The sequence below is a fragment of the Chaetodon auriga genome, chromosome 14, assembly GCF_051107435.1.
Source record: "Chaetodon auriga isolate fChaAug3 chromosome 14, fChaAug3.hap1, whole genome shotgun sequence".
Classification (NCBI taxonomy): Eukaryota; Metazoa; Chordata; class Actinopteri; order Chaetodontiformes; family Chaetodontidae; genus Chaetodon; species Chaetodon auriga.
The window spans coordinates 1,077,350-1,092,500 of NC_135087.1; the positions used below are offsets into that span (position 1 = coordinate 1,077,350).

Genomic DNA, 15,151 nt, shown 5'->3' on the forward strand with positions numbered 1-15,151 from the left:
CAGTCAACTAACCCAGAAGTACTTTGTACAACACGTGTACATCCCACCATGTTATTGTGTTTGGTTGTTCAGCAGCAGCCACTGAGTGGACCTGTTAGCTTTAGCCTCCATCTTGTAGCATGACAGATTAATCATCACCACCAACAAATACATCATTAAGTGCATAATTAAGAACTTTTTTGATTTTTGCTTCTGTCAGGCTAACGTTAATTAGCTTTATAGCGCTAATAAAAAACCTGCTATCCACAGACGCTGAAAAGCTGCTTCAGTGTTTGATCTTGTGCCGTTCTAGCCTGACGCTTGGTGCACTGGCACAGATGTTAGTGTGGCTGAGACATCAGGAGCTGGATCTGCACAGTATCTACTGAGCCTGAGCTCCAGTCCACTGACCAGTAAAGCTTCGTCTGTGTAGTGGGGGGGTGAGGGCTCAGCAGAGAGGGGGCGACCCATGTTCACCAGCCCCCCAGTCAGGGAGACGTTGGACGAGCGACGCCTCCTTACTCCACTGCAGTTATTGGGGATCTTAAAGGCACATCTCTTGTGATAGTTCAGGCCACAGCCTGGACAGAAGGACAGACAACATCATTTATGGACCAGTGTCTCACCCGTGAACAGAAATGTCTTTTTTTTGGACTTCATAAGCAGAAAAATGATCGGTAAGTTCGTACCTTCACATTTGAGCCCCTGTCGTACGAGTCCCCACAGCATCTCTCCACAGTGGTCGCAGAAGGCCGGAGCTCGGTACGAGTGGACAAACAGACAATGTGGACGGATCTGGAAGTCCTCCACTGTGGCTGAAGCTGCAGACAGTTAAAAGACACCAGGGGACAAGACAATTCAGCAACCAGGCGACCAAGAAGTCATTTATCTGATGCGCCTTTCTAAGTCTAAGAAGATATTTAAAACAGATGAAAACTTAAACTCCTTTGAGTGCTTACTCGTCAACTGAGACACTGAGCTCTGAGAGCAGGTGAAGCGTCTCTTGAAATGTTGTCAAGCTGAAACGTCATGTATGAACAGAAATCAATAAATTATATCAAAGGTGATCAGTTACTCACCTCGAGGTTTTTGCAACATTACAAAGAAAACAAAAGCAAATGAAAACAGAACGACGGTGTAGTTTTCCACACTTTGACAACGAGCTGACAAACCAGTCCCAGACTCTGTGGTGGATTATTCTGAAGACATTTTTCTTTTTTTAAATCATCTTGGAGACGAGCAGCAGCTGATCTGGGGTGACTGGGCCGGCCGCCACCGTGGCCATCTGAGCCTACACATTCTCCAGCTGTTTTCACAAAAACCCAGTAGGGTATTCTGGCAGCACCGAGAACTCCTGCTGACACAACCACAACGCCAAGGAGGGCGTCGCCCGGCCTGCGTGAGCAGCTTCTGAAACCTACATGAAACTAATATTCTAACTCCACAAACTGTAACAACAATAAAAACAAACCAGGGGAATCTAAACCCCTCAAAACTGATGGAAAATCAGTCCATTCAGTTCAGCTCAAAGTGTTAAATGTTGAATCTTCTGAGCTTTTCAAATGCATTTGTACAATGAGGCTGAGACACCTGAACATACGCTTCAAGTCCTTCAGTGCTTGGACATGAACTGAGACTGAAACAGGGACTGGGTCACACTGAATGACTTAGCTCAGAGGCAGGTGAACAAAAAGCACCTGGTTTCAGGTGAGACAGCTCTCTATGCGCTATGGCTTCATGAGCTGGGACAGTTTGGGATCAATACCTTTCAGATTCGTGATCATCTGTTTTTTCTGTGTACAGCCTGAAACTGGTGACAGCTGATCATCACGACTGACGTTTGGAGCAGATTGATGGGTTTGGATGTAAAGTGCTGCAGTTTGTTCAGTTTGTTTACCTTTTCAGGTATCAGTGCTGCAGCCTCAGTGTGAACACTGACAGCAGAAGGATGGAATGAAGTTAAAAATGTCTTTTGTAAATTTGATGAGAGAAGCCAAACTTTCCAAACACTGCATGTTGGCTGAAGACTCTCCAGCACACGGCAGACCTGCACAGGTGTTTTCACTCATTGTGCCTGATTAGACCTCCTGTGAGGACTGAGTGGGGTGCAGAGACTGGGCCTCATTAACATTTCCCCTCACACTCTGTCTGCTTTGTTGCACCTGTTCAGGCACCTTCATCCTTCTTATTGGAACATGTAGACACATAATTCTCAGCATAGATCAGCTCAACCTGAGCAGAGGTTTAACCAGTGAGAATCAGCGCAAATATCAGTGTGGGTTTGCACAAAACACAAGCAGAGGAACAGGCTTCGTCTGTCTCTGAACAGTCTAAACCTGGCGAAGCATCTGATGAAGAACAACTGAACGAGATCACCAGTCTGAGCAGACGTTCAATGCCAACTTTCAATTCTCGAAAATGTGACAAAACTGCCAAATGTGACTTTTAAATTGTTCGTTTGAGCTACTTCGGAACAAACTTGAGTGGTTCTTGAAGGCTGTAGAGAAGCATGTTGAATAATGTTTGCAGACAGAACCCAGAGGTCCGTGTTTTACTTTGGTCTGGTGTTCAAACAAACAGCAGGAAATGGTGCTGGGGACTATTTTCAGCGGCGGATGAATCCACATTTGGTTGGTTCATGTGAGGCTCACTGATGTGTTTTAATGGAGGTCAATGGCTCAGAGGAAGAAGATCTATCAGCTGTGATACAACACTGTTAGCGGTTATCAGTTAGCGTGAGGTTTGTTGACAGGAAGAAAAATCTAGAATATATCCAGTTTTCCTTTAACTAGCCAGAGATGGAGAGAGAGAGGGGAGGGCGAGGAACACAACAACAAAGAGTAATGAATGGGTTGTTAGCGGGTATTTTGTAAATGTTTTGGAGGTATGAGAGGCTCTTAGCGGGCGCAGATGGACCAAGTGTTTGTTTGGTTGGCCAGCAGGCTTGGCAAGGCATGATGGGTAGTTTGAGATATCGTTTTCTCTCTCTCTCTGCAGGCATTCCCAAATCTCTCTCGCCGTTTCGTTTTCTTTCTCACACACACACACACACACACACACACACACACACACACACTCGCCCTGTGCTGTGGTCCTCCAGTAGAATACCGCTCTGATTAGACATTCTGCTGCAGGAAATTACCTCCATTTATTCAAATTATTGTTTATGCCTTTTGTTTGGAGGGCCAACATACGTTTGGAAGTCTGAACAAGCTCCCAAACTGTTATTATATGCTTCAGAAAATGACTTGTGTGTGTGTGTGTGTGTGTGTGTGTGTGTGTGTGTGTGAGGGTGTCCTAGGTAGTCCTTGTCTGAATATAAATGCCTGTGTTTATGTGTGTGTTCTCTGTGGTGGAATTAGGAGCGTTAAGGAGCGCTCGCTGCTGGCTTGTTAACCCGCAACCACAAAACAAACACTGCGGGTGGAGAAGCTGAGAACCAGCAGCGGTGGAACAGTCGGGTTCTAATAATTAGATTTGTGTTTTAGTTGATTAGCTCGACAACTGTGTGTGACGGCAGACTAAACTTTAATTATGAGACATCAACATTCAGCAGCTGGCTGACAAACCGAGCCCAGAGGTCAGAGGTCGAACGTTTAGCTCAGTCAGGTTTAAAACTGAACATTTCAGCTAACTCATCAGGACCAGGACCAGGACCAGGATCAGGACCAGGATCAGGACCAGGTCAACACGAACAGATCACTGAGCTCTCTGAAAATTCTTTCCTTCCTCCACACAATCACCAACCACAAAGTATCAGCCATGTTTTCACCTTCTAAGTCACCTGATGCTCCTGGTCAGCTGGTGTTACCGTTAGCATGGAAGCACTGGTCAGCTGGTGTCACCGTTAGCATGGAAGCACTGGTCAGCTGGTGTCACCGTTAGCATGGAAACACTGGTCAGCTGGTGTCACCGTTAGCATGGAAGCACTGGTCAGCTGGTGTCACCGTTAGCATGGAAGCACTGGTCAGCTGGTGTCACCGTTAGCATGGAAGCACTGGTCAGCTGGTGTCACCGTTAGCATGGAAACACTGGTCAGCTGGTGTCACCGTTAGCATGGAAGCACTGGTCAGCTGATGTCACCGTTAGCATGGAAACACTGGTCAGCTGGTGTCACCGTTAGCATGGAAGCACTGGTCAGGCAGCGACAGGAAGTCCTTGTTTCGACTTTGCACCCTCAGAGTTGAAGACAGGTTTGAAGTATCGTAACCATTAAATTTGGGGTTTAATTAACCTGAATGTTGAACTTTGAGGCATCCATGTTTGTTTGGTTTTCAGTACATCAGGTATTATCAAGCACCAAGTCAGATATTCACGGCTTTGATTAAAAAATTCAGTTTCACAGTCATAATAACAGTTTAATTACGGATCCATGGGTGTTTACCTGGATGCTTGTATGCGTCCTTGATTTGTTTTGTTCTGTATTTTTCTGGATTTAATTTATTTCATATTTGCTTTCTATTGAATTTTACTGTTTGTCTCCACAACAAACTCTAATGAAGCCGATAAATCACAGAGACGGTGCAGTGGAGTCCCGTCATCCTCGGGCTTCACTGGGATTTAAACAACCTTCAGCAGCATGTGAGCTGATTAAAAAACAGGAGGTTTGTCAACCAGCTCCCCGGTTGAAATCACAGCCAATAAAACCTGTCGGCATGAGTGTTTTGGGAATTATCAGGATGTTTTTTTTACAGGTCGTTTGTGACCAATCAGCTCGCTTGGCTGGAGCTGCCTGTTACACCGCACAAAGTCAATTTCCTGTTTGTTTCCTCCACACTTGGAGCTGTCGCTGGGACTGGCAGAAAGCTGTTAACGAAAGTGTTTTTAACTGAGTGTCAGCAGGAGGAGGAGGAGGAGGAGGAGGAGGAGAGAAGGTAGAGGAGGTGAATGATGGGGGGATGAAGAGGAAGGAAGGAGTCATGAAAGATGGTGAGGGCTGTAAATGAGGTGGAAAATAATCAGGACGGAGATGAGGATGAGGAGGAGAGGGAGAAAGAGATTGGGGAGGAAGGAGCATGGCGGGGGGGTGAAAGGAGTCGGAACATCATGTTCCACTGCAGGAGTGTAAGTACACATTTCAGAGGAGCATAAAGTGATGAGGAGGGACGAGGAGAAAAGGTGGAGGAAGAGGAACAAAAAGAAGATAAACAAAGAGACGAAGAAGAGGGACAGAAATAGACGTGAGTAAAACTGAAGACGAGGAGGAGAAGAAGAGGAACATCTGCAGCCGCTTTCAGTGCTTACACCTCAGATGACACTTCGACACCATTCAGCGCTCATGGCTCGACACCTCCACTCCTTCTTCTCCTCAGCTCCTTCAGCGCTTTCATCCCTCCTTCCACTTCAGAGCTTCAGTTTAAGCTCCACGCTGAAACTTCCTTCATCGTGCTTCAAATGACTCTTCAACTCCGTTCACACTGCTCATCTTCATTCGCCGCGGCTTGAATTACACGTGCCTGGGAAATTCCTCAAATGACGCTTCAGGTCCTTTCAGCACTTAAAATCGAACCGATGCCTCAACGCCTGTGAGCTCTGACACGTCTACTGCTTTCAGCTTCGTACCTCATCGCCTGTTTAACGGCGATGTCTCATCTCTACTCCTTTCGGTCCTTGCACTTCAACTGACACTTCAACATCTTTAAGTGCTTAAAATCCATCTCCCACTTCCATTTCTGTCAGTGCGTCGCTTCAGCTGCCACCTCAGCTCCTTTCAGCGGCTGCACTTTAACCGGAGCTGAACAAAATCCAAACGTGCATCATCAATAAACACACAGAGGAAACACACACACAAACACATTTATTAGAACAAATGCAGACGGCCATTATGCAAATGTAGACACACACACGCGTGCGCGCACACACACACACACACACACACACACACACACAGTGTACTGGGGGGTGACAGAGAGGCAGGAAATGAGGAAGCAGCAGCTGTCAGACCGTTAGCGTAGCGTAGCTCGGCGTGAACACCTGAGTCCTGAGCTGGACGGCAGATAGATCTTTACCAAACACATCTGGACTCTTCCAGGTGTTTTACTCTTTTCGTGGGATTTGTTCAGTGGTGGAAGAAGTAAAAGTAGTGAAAAAAAATGCTGTTAGACGAGTAAAAGTCCTGCACTCAAAATATTTCTCAGGTAAAAGTACACATGTACAGTACAGGCTCTGTCATACTTTGTTTATAGAAACAGGAAGTATTATAGTATCCACTTCTTCTTCTACTGAACATATGCCAGATGTTTTTCTGTTGATTTTGTGTATATCACAGCTACATCTCGTGCTGGTTTACTGTTCGCTGTGTAAATTACTTTATCTTTATGTGTCTCTATATGCACCTTTACTACTGTTTGCTCAATCTGGCTACATGCTAACCTACATTTAGCTGAACATGCTCTTACTGTATACAGAGACCATAAAGTTGAACTAATCTAAAGTCTAAATTTGATGATTATCAAGACAGAATTGTGCTTTATGGCTGTCTGTGATTGCTGATGGTTACTGTACTTTGAAAGCCTCATTCAGACTGTTTTTATGTCTCCAGGGGAGGTGAGGTTACGATTTTCAGGATTTGTCAGATTTGACTTTGAAAAGGAGGATTTTACCGATGAGTTAGCCTAAATTTACTTCAGGAGCAGTTAATGTACTGCCACCCCCCGCTGAAAACCTGCAGACGGTGAAGCTCACATGTTAATGGACTGAAGCGTCTCCCCGCCCAGCCTCTGTTACCTGACAGCACCGCCTCCACCAGGTCTCCCTCCTGGATCTGAGAGGCCGAGCGCAGCAGCTGCAGCATGTTCTCCGAGCTCTGGTCATGGCGGAACAGCAGGATCTTCTCATACATCCCATAGAAAACACACTCTGGTATCTGAAACACAGAGCAGAGCCGTGAGAAGACAGAAGGGACTGTTTTACTCCAGCGAAGCTCCAGCTCTGCGAGACGAACGGGAATTTTAAAGCTTTAAATGTTCTGCTTCAGTTTACTACATTACCCATGAGCCTCAGCTGCTGCTGATACCGACAAGAAGCCACTTAGAGGACTGAATCACAGGTGAACCAAACGCTCATTTGAGTATTTCTACTGTATGATACTTCATACCTCTACCCCACTGCATCTCACAGGCTGATATAGTACTTTTTGTACAATATCAGTACTTACTAATTACTTTGTTAGACAGATACGATAAACTAAGAAAGAACTACACTTAAGTACTACACTAAAGAACTACACTAAAGTACTACACTAAAGTACTACACTTAAGTACTACACTAAAGAACTACACTAAAGTACTACACTAAAGTACTACACTTAAGTACTACACTAAAGTACGGCACTGTTTAGTTGTGGCTCCTCGTCGTGTTCCAGTCTCCGAGTTGTTCCACCGACCCTTTGGAGGGACCTGACCCACAGGTTGGACCTCACTGGACGAATCTAGCTAACTGCTGAGTATTAGTGTAGAATCATCTATCAGACAGAGGCGACAGTTACTTTCACTTTTGATACTTCAAGTACATTTAGCTGATGATACTTTGTACTTTTACTGAAGTACAGATCAGAGTACTCCTTCCACGGCTCAGCACAAAGCTCCATATTCACTGAATCATCCAAAGCTGAACTGAATTAGTCGGGTTTCTGCAAAGTGCATTTAAAGCTCTGTGATTGGGTGTTTGTGGCTGAAGTGCACTGTGGGAGTTGTAGTTGACTTTCACTCTTTTTCTGGATGAAATTTCCACTTTGTCAAAACAGGATTTGGGATTTTTGTGCCTCGTCACTTCTGGCGTCACCTGTGCGTCCAGTCCAGACTGGAGGAACAAATACAGCCACCGTCATACTTTTACTGTAAACACAGCCGCCGTGTGAGTATTAATACACACCGAATGTGCTCTTTAATTATGGTTGTGCCAATAAAGCAAAGCTGAGAAAGAAAAGAGAGAGAGAAGGAAAAGAGAAACGAGGAGCTTTATTCTTCATCAGCAGATGAATAAATCATTCAAATGATCATCAGGAGGTGATGGACAGAATAATCTCACAGAATAAATGAATACAGAAACACTCGTGTGGTACATTTACAGACAGTGACCAATGACGAAGCAGGAAAACATGTTCATGTTGTCAGCTTCAGCTTCAACGATCCAATCAAATGATCGAATGATGACAAAGACAGCTGAAGGTCTTTTCCATTATCTGGAAATTCATCACATTCACAGGATCCACTTGGTTTGTTGAAATCAGTCGTCGTCGCCAAATATACGACTAAAATGTCACAAGGAGAGGAGATGACACAGAAGCGTGGATTCACACCTGTTCTGGCACAGTTATGACAGTTTTGGACACGTGGATTCTTCAGGTGAGGAAGAGGAAGTTTGAAGCTTTGGTTCATTTTTCTGCTGTAAAACAATCAAAACTGAAACCCGTTAAGACCCCAAGATGAGCGGCCTGTGCTGCACGACACATCTGAGATCAGTGCTTTAATCAGTCAGGTTCAGACCTCACAAAGATAAAAGCACAAGAGCACACACACACACACACACACACACACACACACACACACACACACACAGTGGAGGAAACCACAGGAAGTTAAAGGTGCAGCTCGCCGTCATGTTGAAAATCGATGAGGCGTCGCTGAAACGAGCGACACAACTGCAGAGCACCGCTGAGACCGCTATCGACCACACACACACACACACACACACACACACACACACACACACACACACACACACAGAGACACACACACATCAACAAAACATACAAACACCAAGGAAAAATGTTTCACTACAATGAATATTCCAACTACTGGTAGTATTAATAGTAATTATACTGTGTTTGCAGGTGTAGTATTAACAAAATAAACCTTTGAGACATATACAAGAGGTTCCCAACCTCTGGACTGTGGACCAGTTCTGGGCCTCAGAGCATTTGCTGACAGTCCGCGAGGTCGAACAGTAATTCCATGAGTTTAGAGGTAACGTCTGTGGCAATCATCCAGGAAACTGTCAGACTGGTTTTCATGTTCTTCCTCTTTGTCACACGTCCATTAACAACATCCTGATGTTGATTTGAGGGAGTCGTCGGTCTGTCATCAGGAGTGTGTGTGAGGCTGTCTGTGTGTTCAGTGCAGGGCTGGACTCAGGAGGCAGTTAGCCTAGCTTAGCACAAAGACTGGGAGCAGGGGGAGCAGCTATCCGGGCTCTGACAGAAATGACACAATCTGTGGTTTCATAGTGGAACTATTTCTTGACAGACAGCAGTGTATCCATCCACCCAATGCTTCCATAAGTCTGCTTATGGTGGATATTGGCAGATATGACCGGTGAGCAGTGACAAGGAAGACTTTCAGCACGTAAATCCTTCAAAAAACACAGCCGCCATCTTTCCTACGTGGCCCTCCAGCTAGCTACCAGCTACATCCATGAAAAACAGGGACAAAACAAGTGATGGAAAGCATGACGAGAGGAGAGGACGCAGAAGATATGACGAAGAGGAGGGGACTCTTCACTTTTCATGTTCTCATTCATTAGACCTTCACCTCACTCTCTCTCTCTCTCAGTCCATCTGTGAGCGGTAGTCTCTCGCCCTTCTTCCTCTTCAGGGCCTCATCTCTCTCTGCTTCTCAATAAGATCCTCAACAATACACTTCGTAGATACAGCTTTGTGTGTGTGTGTGTGTGTGTGTGTGTGTGTGTGTGTGTGGTGTCACCATAGCAGCAGTGCTCGTCTTGTTGTCATGGTAGCAGGAACTCAAGGCTGGTCCCTCCTCCTCCTCCTCCTCCTCCTCCTCCTCCTCCTCGGTCTCTTTCTCTTCAGTTGATACCTCCTGTACTGAACGCACCGTATATCAAACTACAGCTCCCTGGCTGCCCTGCAAGGCATTGTGGGTGTTGGAGTCTTGGTAAAAACTCATTTCTGATCAAAATGTGAACTGAATGATTGATTCCGCCGAGGTCCTGATGTCACTTCCTGTCTGGGCTCTGGTCCACGCGGTCTTTTGTCCTTAAGTGTGTCTTCATGTTCAGTGTGGAGGTTTTCTTCTCTAACTTGTCTTCAAGTGGACAGAAAACATCTAAAACAGACTTCTGGTTTATGTTCATGTGGATTTCAGTTCTGATGGTTTCACATATTTAAACTCAACATTTCAGAAAACGTTTGTACAAAAAATGATTTTCTAAATGAAACTGATCAGCTGGGGGAGTTTCACGCTGACGGCTGTGTCATCGATGTGGTCGGCCTGATGATCGGAGCTGATTTCCTGCTGTTCATATCTAAACCTCTTCTCATCTTCTCATCCCTGCTCGATCAGCCTGGAACACTATTCAGAAGAAAAGTGAACTGAGAACCGTCCCTGAACCGTTGGAGCACATTCACCGTTTGGTCTCTTTCAACTTTCATCCCAGCAGTCAGAAACGCTGTCAGCGCTGCTGCAGTGAGAGTCTGAACACACTGAAGAAGAAGGGTTTTATTTCTGCCTCATCATTTGTTTCAAACGGACGCCTGCTGATGGCGATACCTGAGACTTACAGCTGGAAAACACAGCGGGACCAAGTTCAGTACAAACTGATAACAAATGAACATTTTACACGTTTGAGACCATTTATTATATTTATAGATCAGTGACTCTCAGCTGGTGGGTCGCAACCCACAACTGGGTCGCGGGCATTTGCCTGGGCAAGAAAAAAGTTAAGAAAAAACTGTGCTTTTATTTTGAAAGGGGATTCTCATGAGTTCATTGATGAACTTTGGTTTCAGTGCAGCTGCAGTGGCTCCACGTTGACCTTCAGCACGCTAAAAGTCCACACTGTCCACAATTAGATAAACGTTTGATTCAGGTTTTGTTTTTTAAATCTGAACTTTTGGAGTTTTCAAACTAAAAGACAGAATGAACCAAAAGGGTTTTCTCAGCAGACATGAGCACAGGTGTGATGGATGACATCAATGGATCCAGGTGAGCCACTTCTGCTGAGCCCTGCTGTCTCTGTCTCTCTGTGTCTCACTGTGTCTGTCTGCACCTCTGTGTCTCTGTGTCTCTCTGCGTCTGTGTCTCTCTGTGTGTCTCTGTGTCTCTCTGTGTCTCTGTGTCTCACTGTGACTCTCTGTGTCTCTCTGTCTCTGTGTCTCACTGTGTCTCTCTGTGTCTCTCTCTTTCTCTCTGTGTCTCTCTCTGTCTCACAGTGTCTCACTGTGTCTCTCTGTGTCTCTGTCTCTCTGTCTCTCTGTGTCTCCCTCTGTGTCTCTCTGTCTCTCTCTCTCTGTGTCTCTCTCTGTCTCACAGTGTCTCACTGTGTCTTTCTGTCTCTCTGTCTCTCTGTGTCTCTGTCTCTCTGTGTCTCCCTCTGTGTCTCTCTGTCTCTCTGTGTCTCCCTCTGTGTCTCTCTGTCTCTGTGTCTCTCTGCAGTGAACGCAGCACAGCTGCAGCTTTAATGTGTGAAACTTTAGAAACACTTGTTGGATTTACAGCATCGGTGCCTGATCTGTGCTGCACATCCACACAGGAAGTGTGTGTATTCACCCGATCAGACTCTGAGCCCAGTGAAGACAGACAGCGTCTTTACAGACAGGAGGACACCGTCCCCCAGCTAAAAGCCTGTCTTCCAAACCAAACCGTCCGCTCACGAAGGCCTCCTCCTTTCAGACCCGCAGACGTTTTTCAGACTTTAGAGACGAAGCACAAACAGAATCGTCCAACGAAAATCATCCAAACTGCAGCGATGAGAGAGGGCTGTCACCATGACGACGGGACATGCTGCATGATGCCATTTAGAAAGGTGTGTGTGTGTGTGTGTGTGTGTGTGTGTGTGTGTGATCATCATTACTTTGTGACATCAGCAGTGACAGCAGCAGATACAGTTATATCTGTGTGTGTGTGTGTGTGTGTGTGTGTGTGACTCAGAGGCTGATGAAGACAAACGCGTGTCCTCTGTGTTGATGAAGTATTAACCTGAGACAGAGCGAGACACAATTGTAGGACAGTTACAACCTCCGTGTAGGACTACTTCTTACAGAGAGTCTCAGAGTACTTGTACTTTCCTGTGAATATTTCCACTTCATGCTACTTTATACTTTCACTGCAGCAGACTGTGACTGCAGTAAACTCCAGTGAGGACGGAGCTGTGACACTGTCCAGCTGTCCTCAAACAGCTGCTCACTGCACTAAAACAGGACGAAACACAGCGTCTGCTGGGACTATTTTCAGCGGCGGATGAATCCACATGTGGTGCTGCAGTGAGCGTGTGTGTGTGTGTGTGTGTGTGTGTGTGTGAGTGAGAATAAACTACAGTGTGTGTGTTCATGGAGATGAAGGAACAGTGAGGATCACTGATGTGTTTTAATGGAGGTCAACGGATCAGAGGAGGAAGATCTATCGGCTGTGACACACACACACTGAACTGTTAGCGGTTAGCGGTTAGCATTCTGTGTTTGAGCGTGAACACGATGACGAGAAGAAAAATTTAAAACATCTTTAAGGAAAGAGGAAACGGAAAGAGCGACGGGAAGAGAGAGAACGAGATGAAGGGAAAGATGAATAAAGAGACGTGAATGATGGACAAAGAGGAGATGAAAGAGAGAGAACAATGAGAGGAAACACACACACATCTGTCCTCCTCTGCTTCATTCATCCTGTGTGTGCATGTGTGTGTGTGTGTGTCTCATAATGGCCCTCAAAAGGACACTTCACAGCCGCAATCATCATCAGTTGCCAGGCAACAAGAAGAAACGGCTACCAACAGAAACACAGCACACACGGCCTTATTATTACTGTGGCAGAGGTGTGTGTGTGTGTGTGTGTGTGTGTGTGTGTGTGTGTGTGTGTGTGTGTGTGTGTGTGTGTGTGTGTGATGTTCACGGACGGCTGCAGTGTTGGACGGTGTTTCTTTACCTCCAGAGACCCAGAAAACAAACTCTCTGGTCTCACAGACGCTCCTCAGACTTCAGCTCAGATTTAGTCTTTTGATTAAAAACTGGTTTTAGTCTGAGTTTTAGTCTTTGACGTATAGGCCTGCAGTTGCCATGGTTACTGCTGTTGTTTCATCAAGGTTAACAGGAAAGGTGTGTTCACCCGTTCACACACAGACTGACTCCTCAGCAAGTCCTCCTGCTGTCACCACTATTATCATTAGTCAATCTGTCGTTTCACCTAGCGTTAGCATTAGCATTAGCATTAGCATTGGCTCAGCTGCCTGCATGCTTTCATAGTTTGTCTGTTTTGCTGCTGCTTCCTGTCAAACTGAACTTTAGATGAACTTTAGGTGAATTCAGCCCGTGAATCTGTTTTTCCTCCCAGAGCCGCTAACGTTAGCTAATGAGCGACAGACACAGGAAAGCAGCAGGTCGAATCAGCCTCTGAGCCGCAGACACTCCGGCGGAGGAATCAGCTGCTTTCACTGAGCTCGGTGAGCTTCTCCATTTTATTCCACTTTATGCTTTTATTCCACTTCAGTTCAGGAAAGTATTTTACTTTCACACTGAAACATAAACTACCAAACAGCCTATAAACCAGCTCCACGTCCTGCGGGCAAAAATCTGATTACACCTGAATGCATCAGTAATTCTACTCGAGTATAAACCAGTGAAACGCTCAGAGGTTTTCAGCTTTACATGTGCTTTTACTTTTGATACTTGAAGTACGTTTTGCTGATAATACTTACACACCTGTACTTTAGTGATATTTTCCATGCAGGTTTTTACTTGTTATGCAGTATTTTCACATTTCCACACACTTAAGTAAAAGATCTGAACGCTGTAACACTATTATTTCCCAAAATCAGACCACGTCCGGTTCTGATGCTGCCTGCAGAGTCCTGTCTCTCCTCTCTCCTGCTCATTCCTCCTCCTCTCTCAGAGCAGGAGCCACAGGAGGATCATGAAGCTGAAGGTCACTGAGATATGCCCCCACACTGAGTCTCGGTCCCTGGGTCCCTGGACTCCTCCGGGCCAATCACGGATCCTCGTTCAACTCACTGACTGAAAATCCCTCAAACCAAGTTTGCACACCTTCACGGCCCAAATCCAGAGTCAATATTCAGCCAACAGCAAACTCCTGACGAGACAGTTCAAACGTCCTCACAGCTCCGACCACAGCCTCTGACCGTCGGCCTGAACAGCCAATGAGCAGTCAGCCAAAGTCCCAGGCCCAGCTCTGATTGGGCCTCAGATCTGTCAGTCAAATATGTGGAGGAAACAAACAAACTTTCACAGAGAAAACGTTTGTTTGAGTTTCTGAAAACCTTTAAGAACATTTCTAATAAGCCTTCAAACACACCTGTCTTCACACACACACACACACACACACACACACACACACACACACACATCTTTTATTAATAGGTTCATTTGGTGTTATTTGGAGTGTTAAGTGGTGCATGTTTCCAGCGGTGTCACACTGGTTTGGTGTGTGAACAGGTGTACAGGTGACCTGCTGTACTTTGAATCCTCTTTAGAATAAACAACAACCTGCTAACAAACACTTTAATCAACAACCTGTGTGTGTGTGCGTGTGTGTGTGTGTATGTGTGTGTGTGTGTGTGTGTGTGTGTGTGTGTGTGTGTGTGTGTGTCGCACGGTGTCAAGCCGTTAGCATCCTGGCTCTCAGGTTTCAGTATGTGTATGTGTGTTGCGTTCAGGTGTAGAAGTCACACATGGGAAAATGAGGTGATTTTCACCTGAAATGAGACGATTAGTGAATCTGCGCAGAGGTAAGGGACACATCACGTCGTGAACATGTGCTGGTGTGTCTGTATGTGCGTAAGAGGGAGCGTGATAACACTGATGTGCACAAACTTGTCTTTTTTATCTCTATTTTTGGCGAGCATTCATACTAAGTAGGTGTTTTCCACCATTTTGGGGTGAGTGAAGTGAACATGCTGCTCTCATGTCCTGGACTTCAGAGGACTCTTCTAGTCCTGATCCAGCGCTCATCCCATCCCGATCCTCGCCCGATTCTGGCTCCATCTTGTCTGAATCCCGTCCACATCCTGTCCTTAAATGATTCAATCACAGTCCAATCTGTTGAATCAGTCACAGCCCATCCTAATCTCATCCCAACCCTAACCCATTCCAGTCCCATCCCAGTCCTGACCCGCATCCAGCTCCCATCCAGATACTGATTCTATTCTGATCCTGTCCCATTTGGATCCCACCCTGATCAGTCCAGAATCCGCCCTAATCCTGTCTCAA

The 15,151-nt window shown here is 45.7% G+C and overlaps 1 protein-coding gene across 1 annotated transcript in view; it reads right to left on the minus strand.

Annotated features, from left to right (window-relative positions):
- Positions 1-15,151, minus strand: part of prkd1 (protein kinase D1) — a 37,607-nt gene that overhangs the window by 18,635 nt on the left and 3,821 nt on the right. Inside the window, exons 2-4 of the mRNA XM_076748044.1 lie at positions 6,706-6,844; positions 669-800; positions 391-560 (exon numbers count right to left, since the gene is read on the minus strand). Coding sequence (XP_076604159.1) covers positions 391-560; positions 669-800; positions 6,706-6,820 — 417 coding nt within the window. The 5' untranslated portion in view covers positions 6,821-6,844. The remainder of the gene's footprint in view (positions 1-390; positions 561-668; positions 801-6,705; positions 6,845-15,151) is intronic.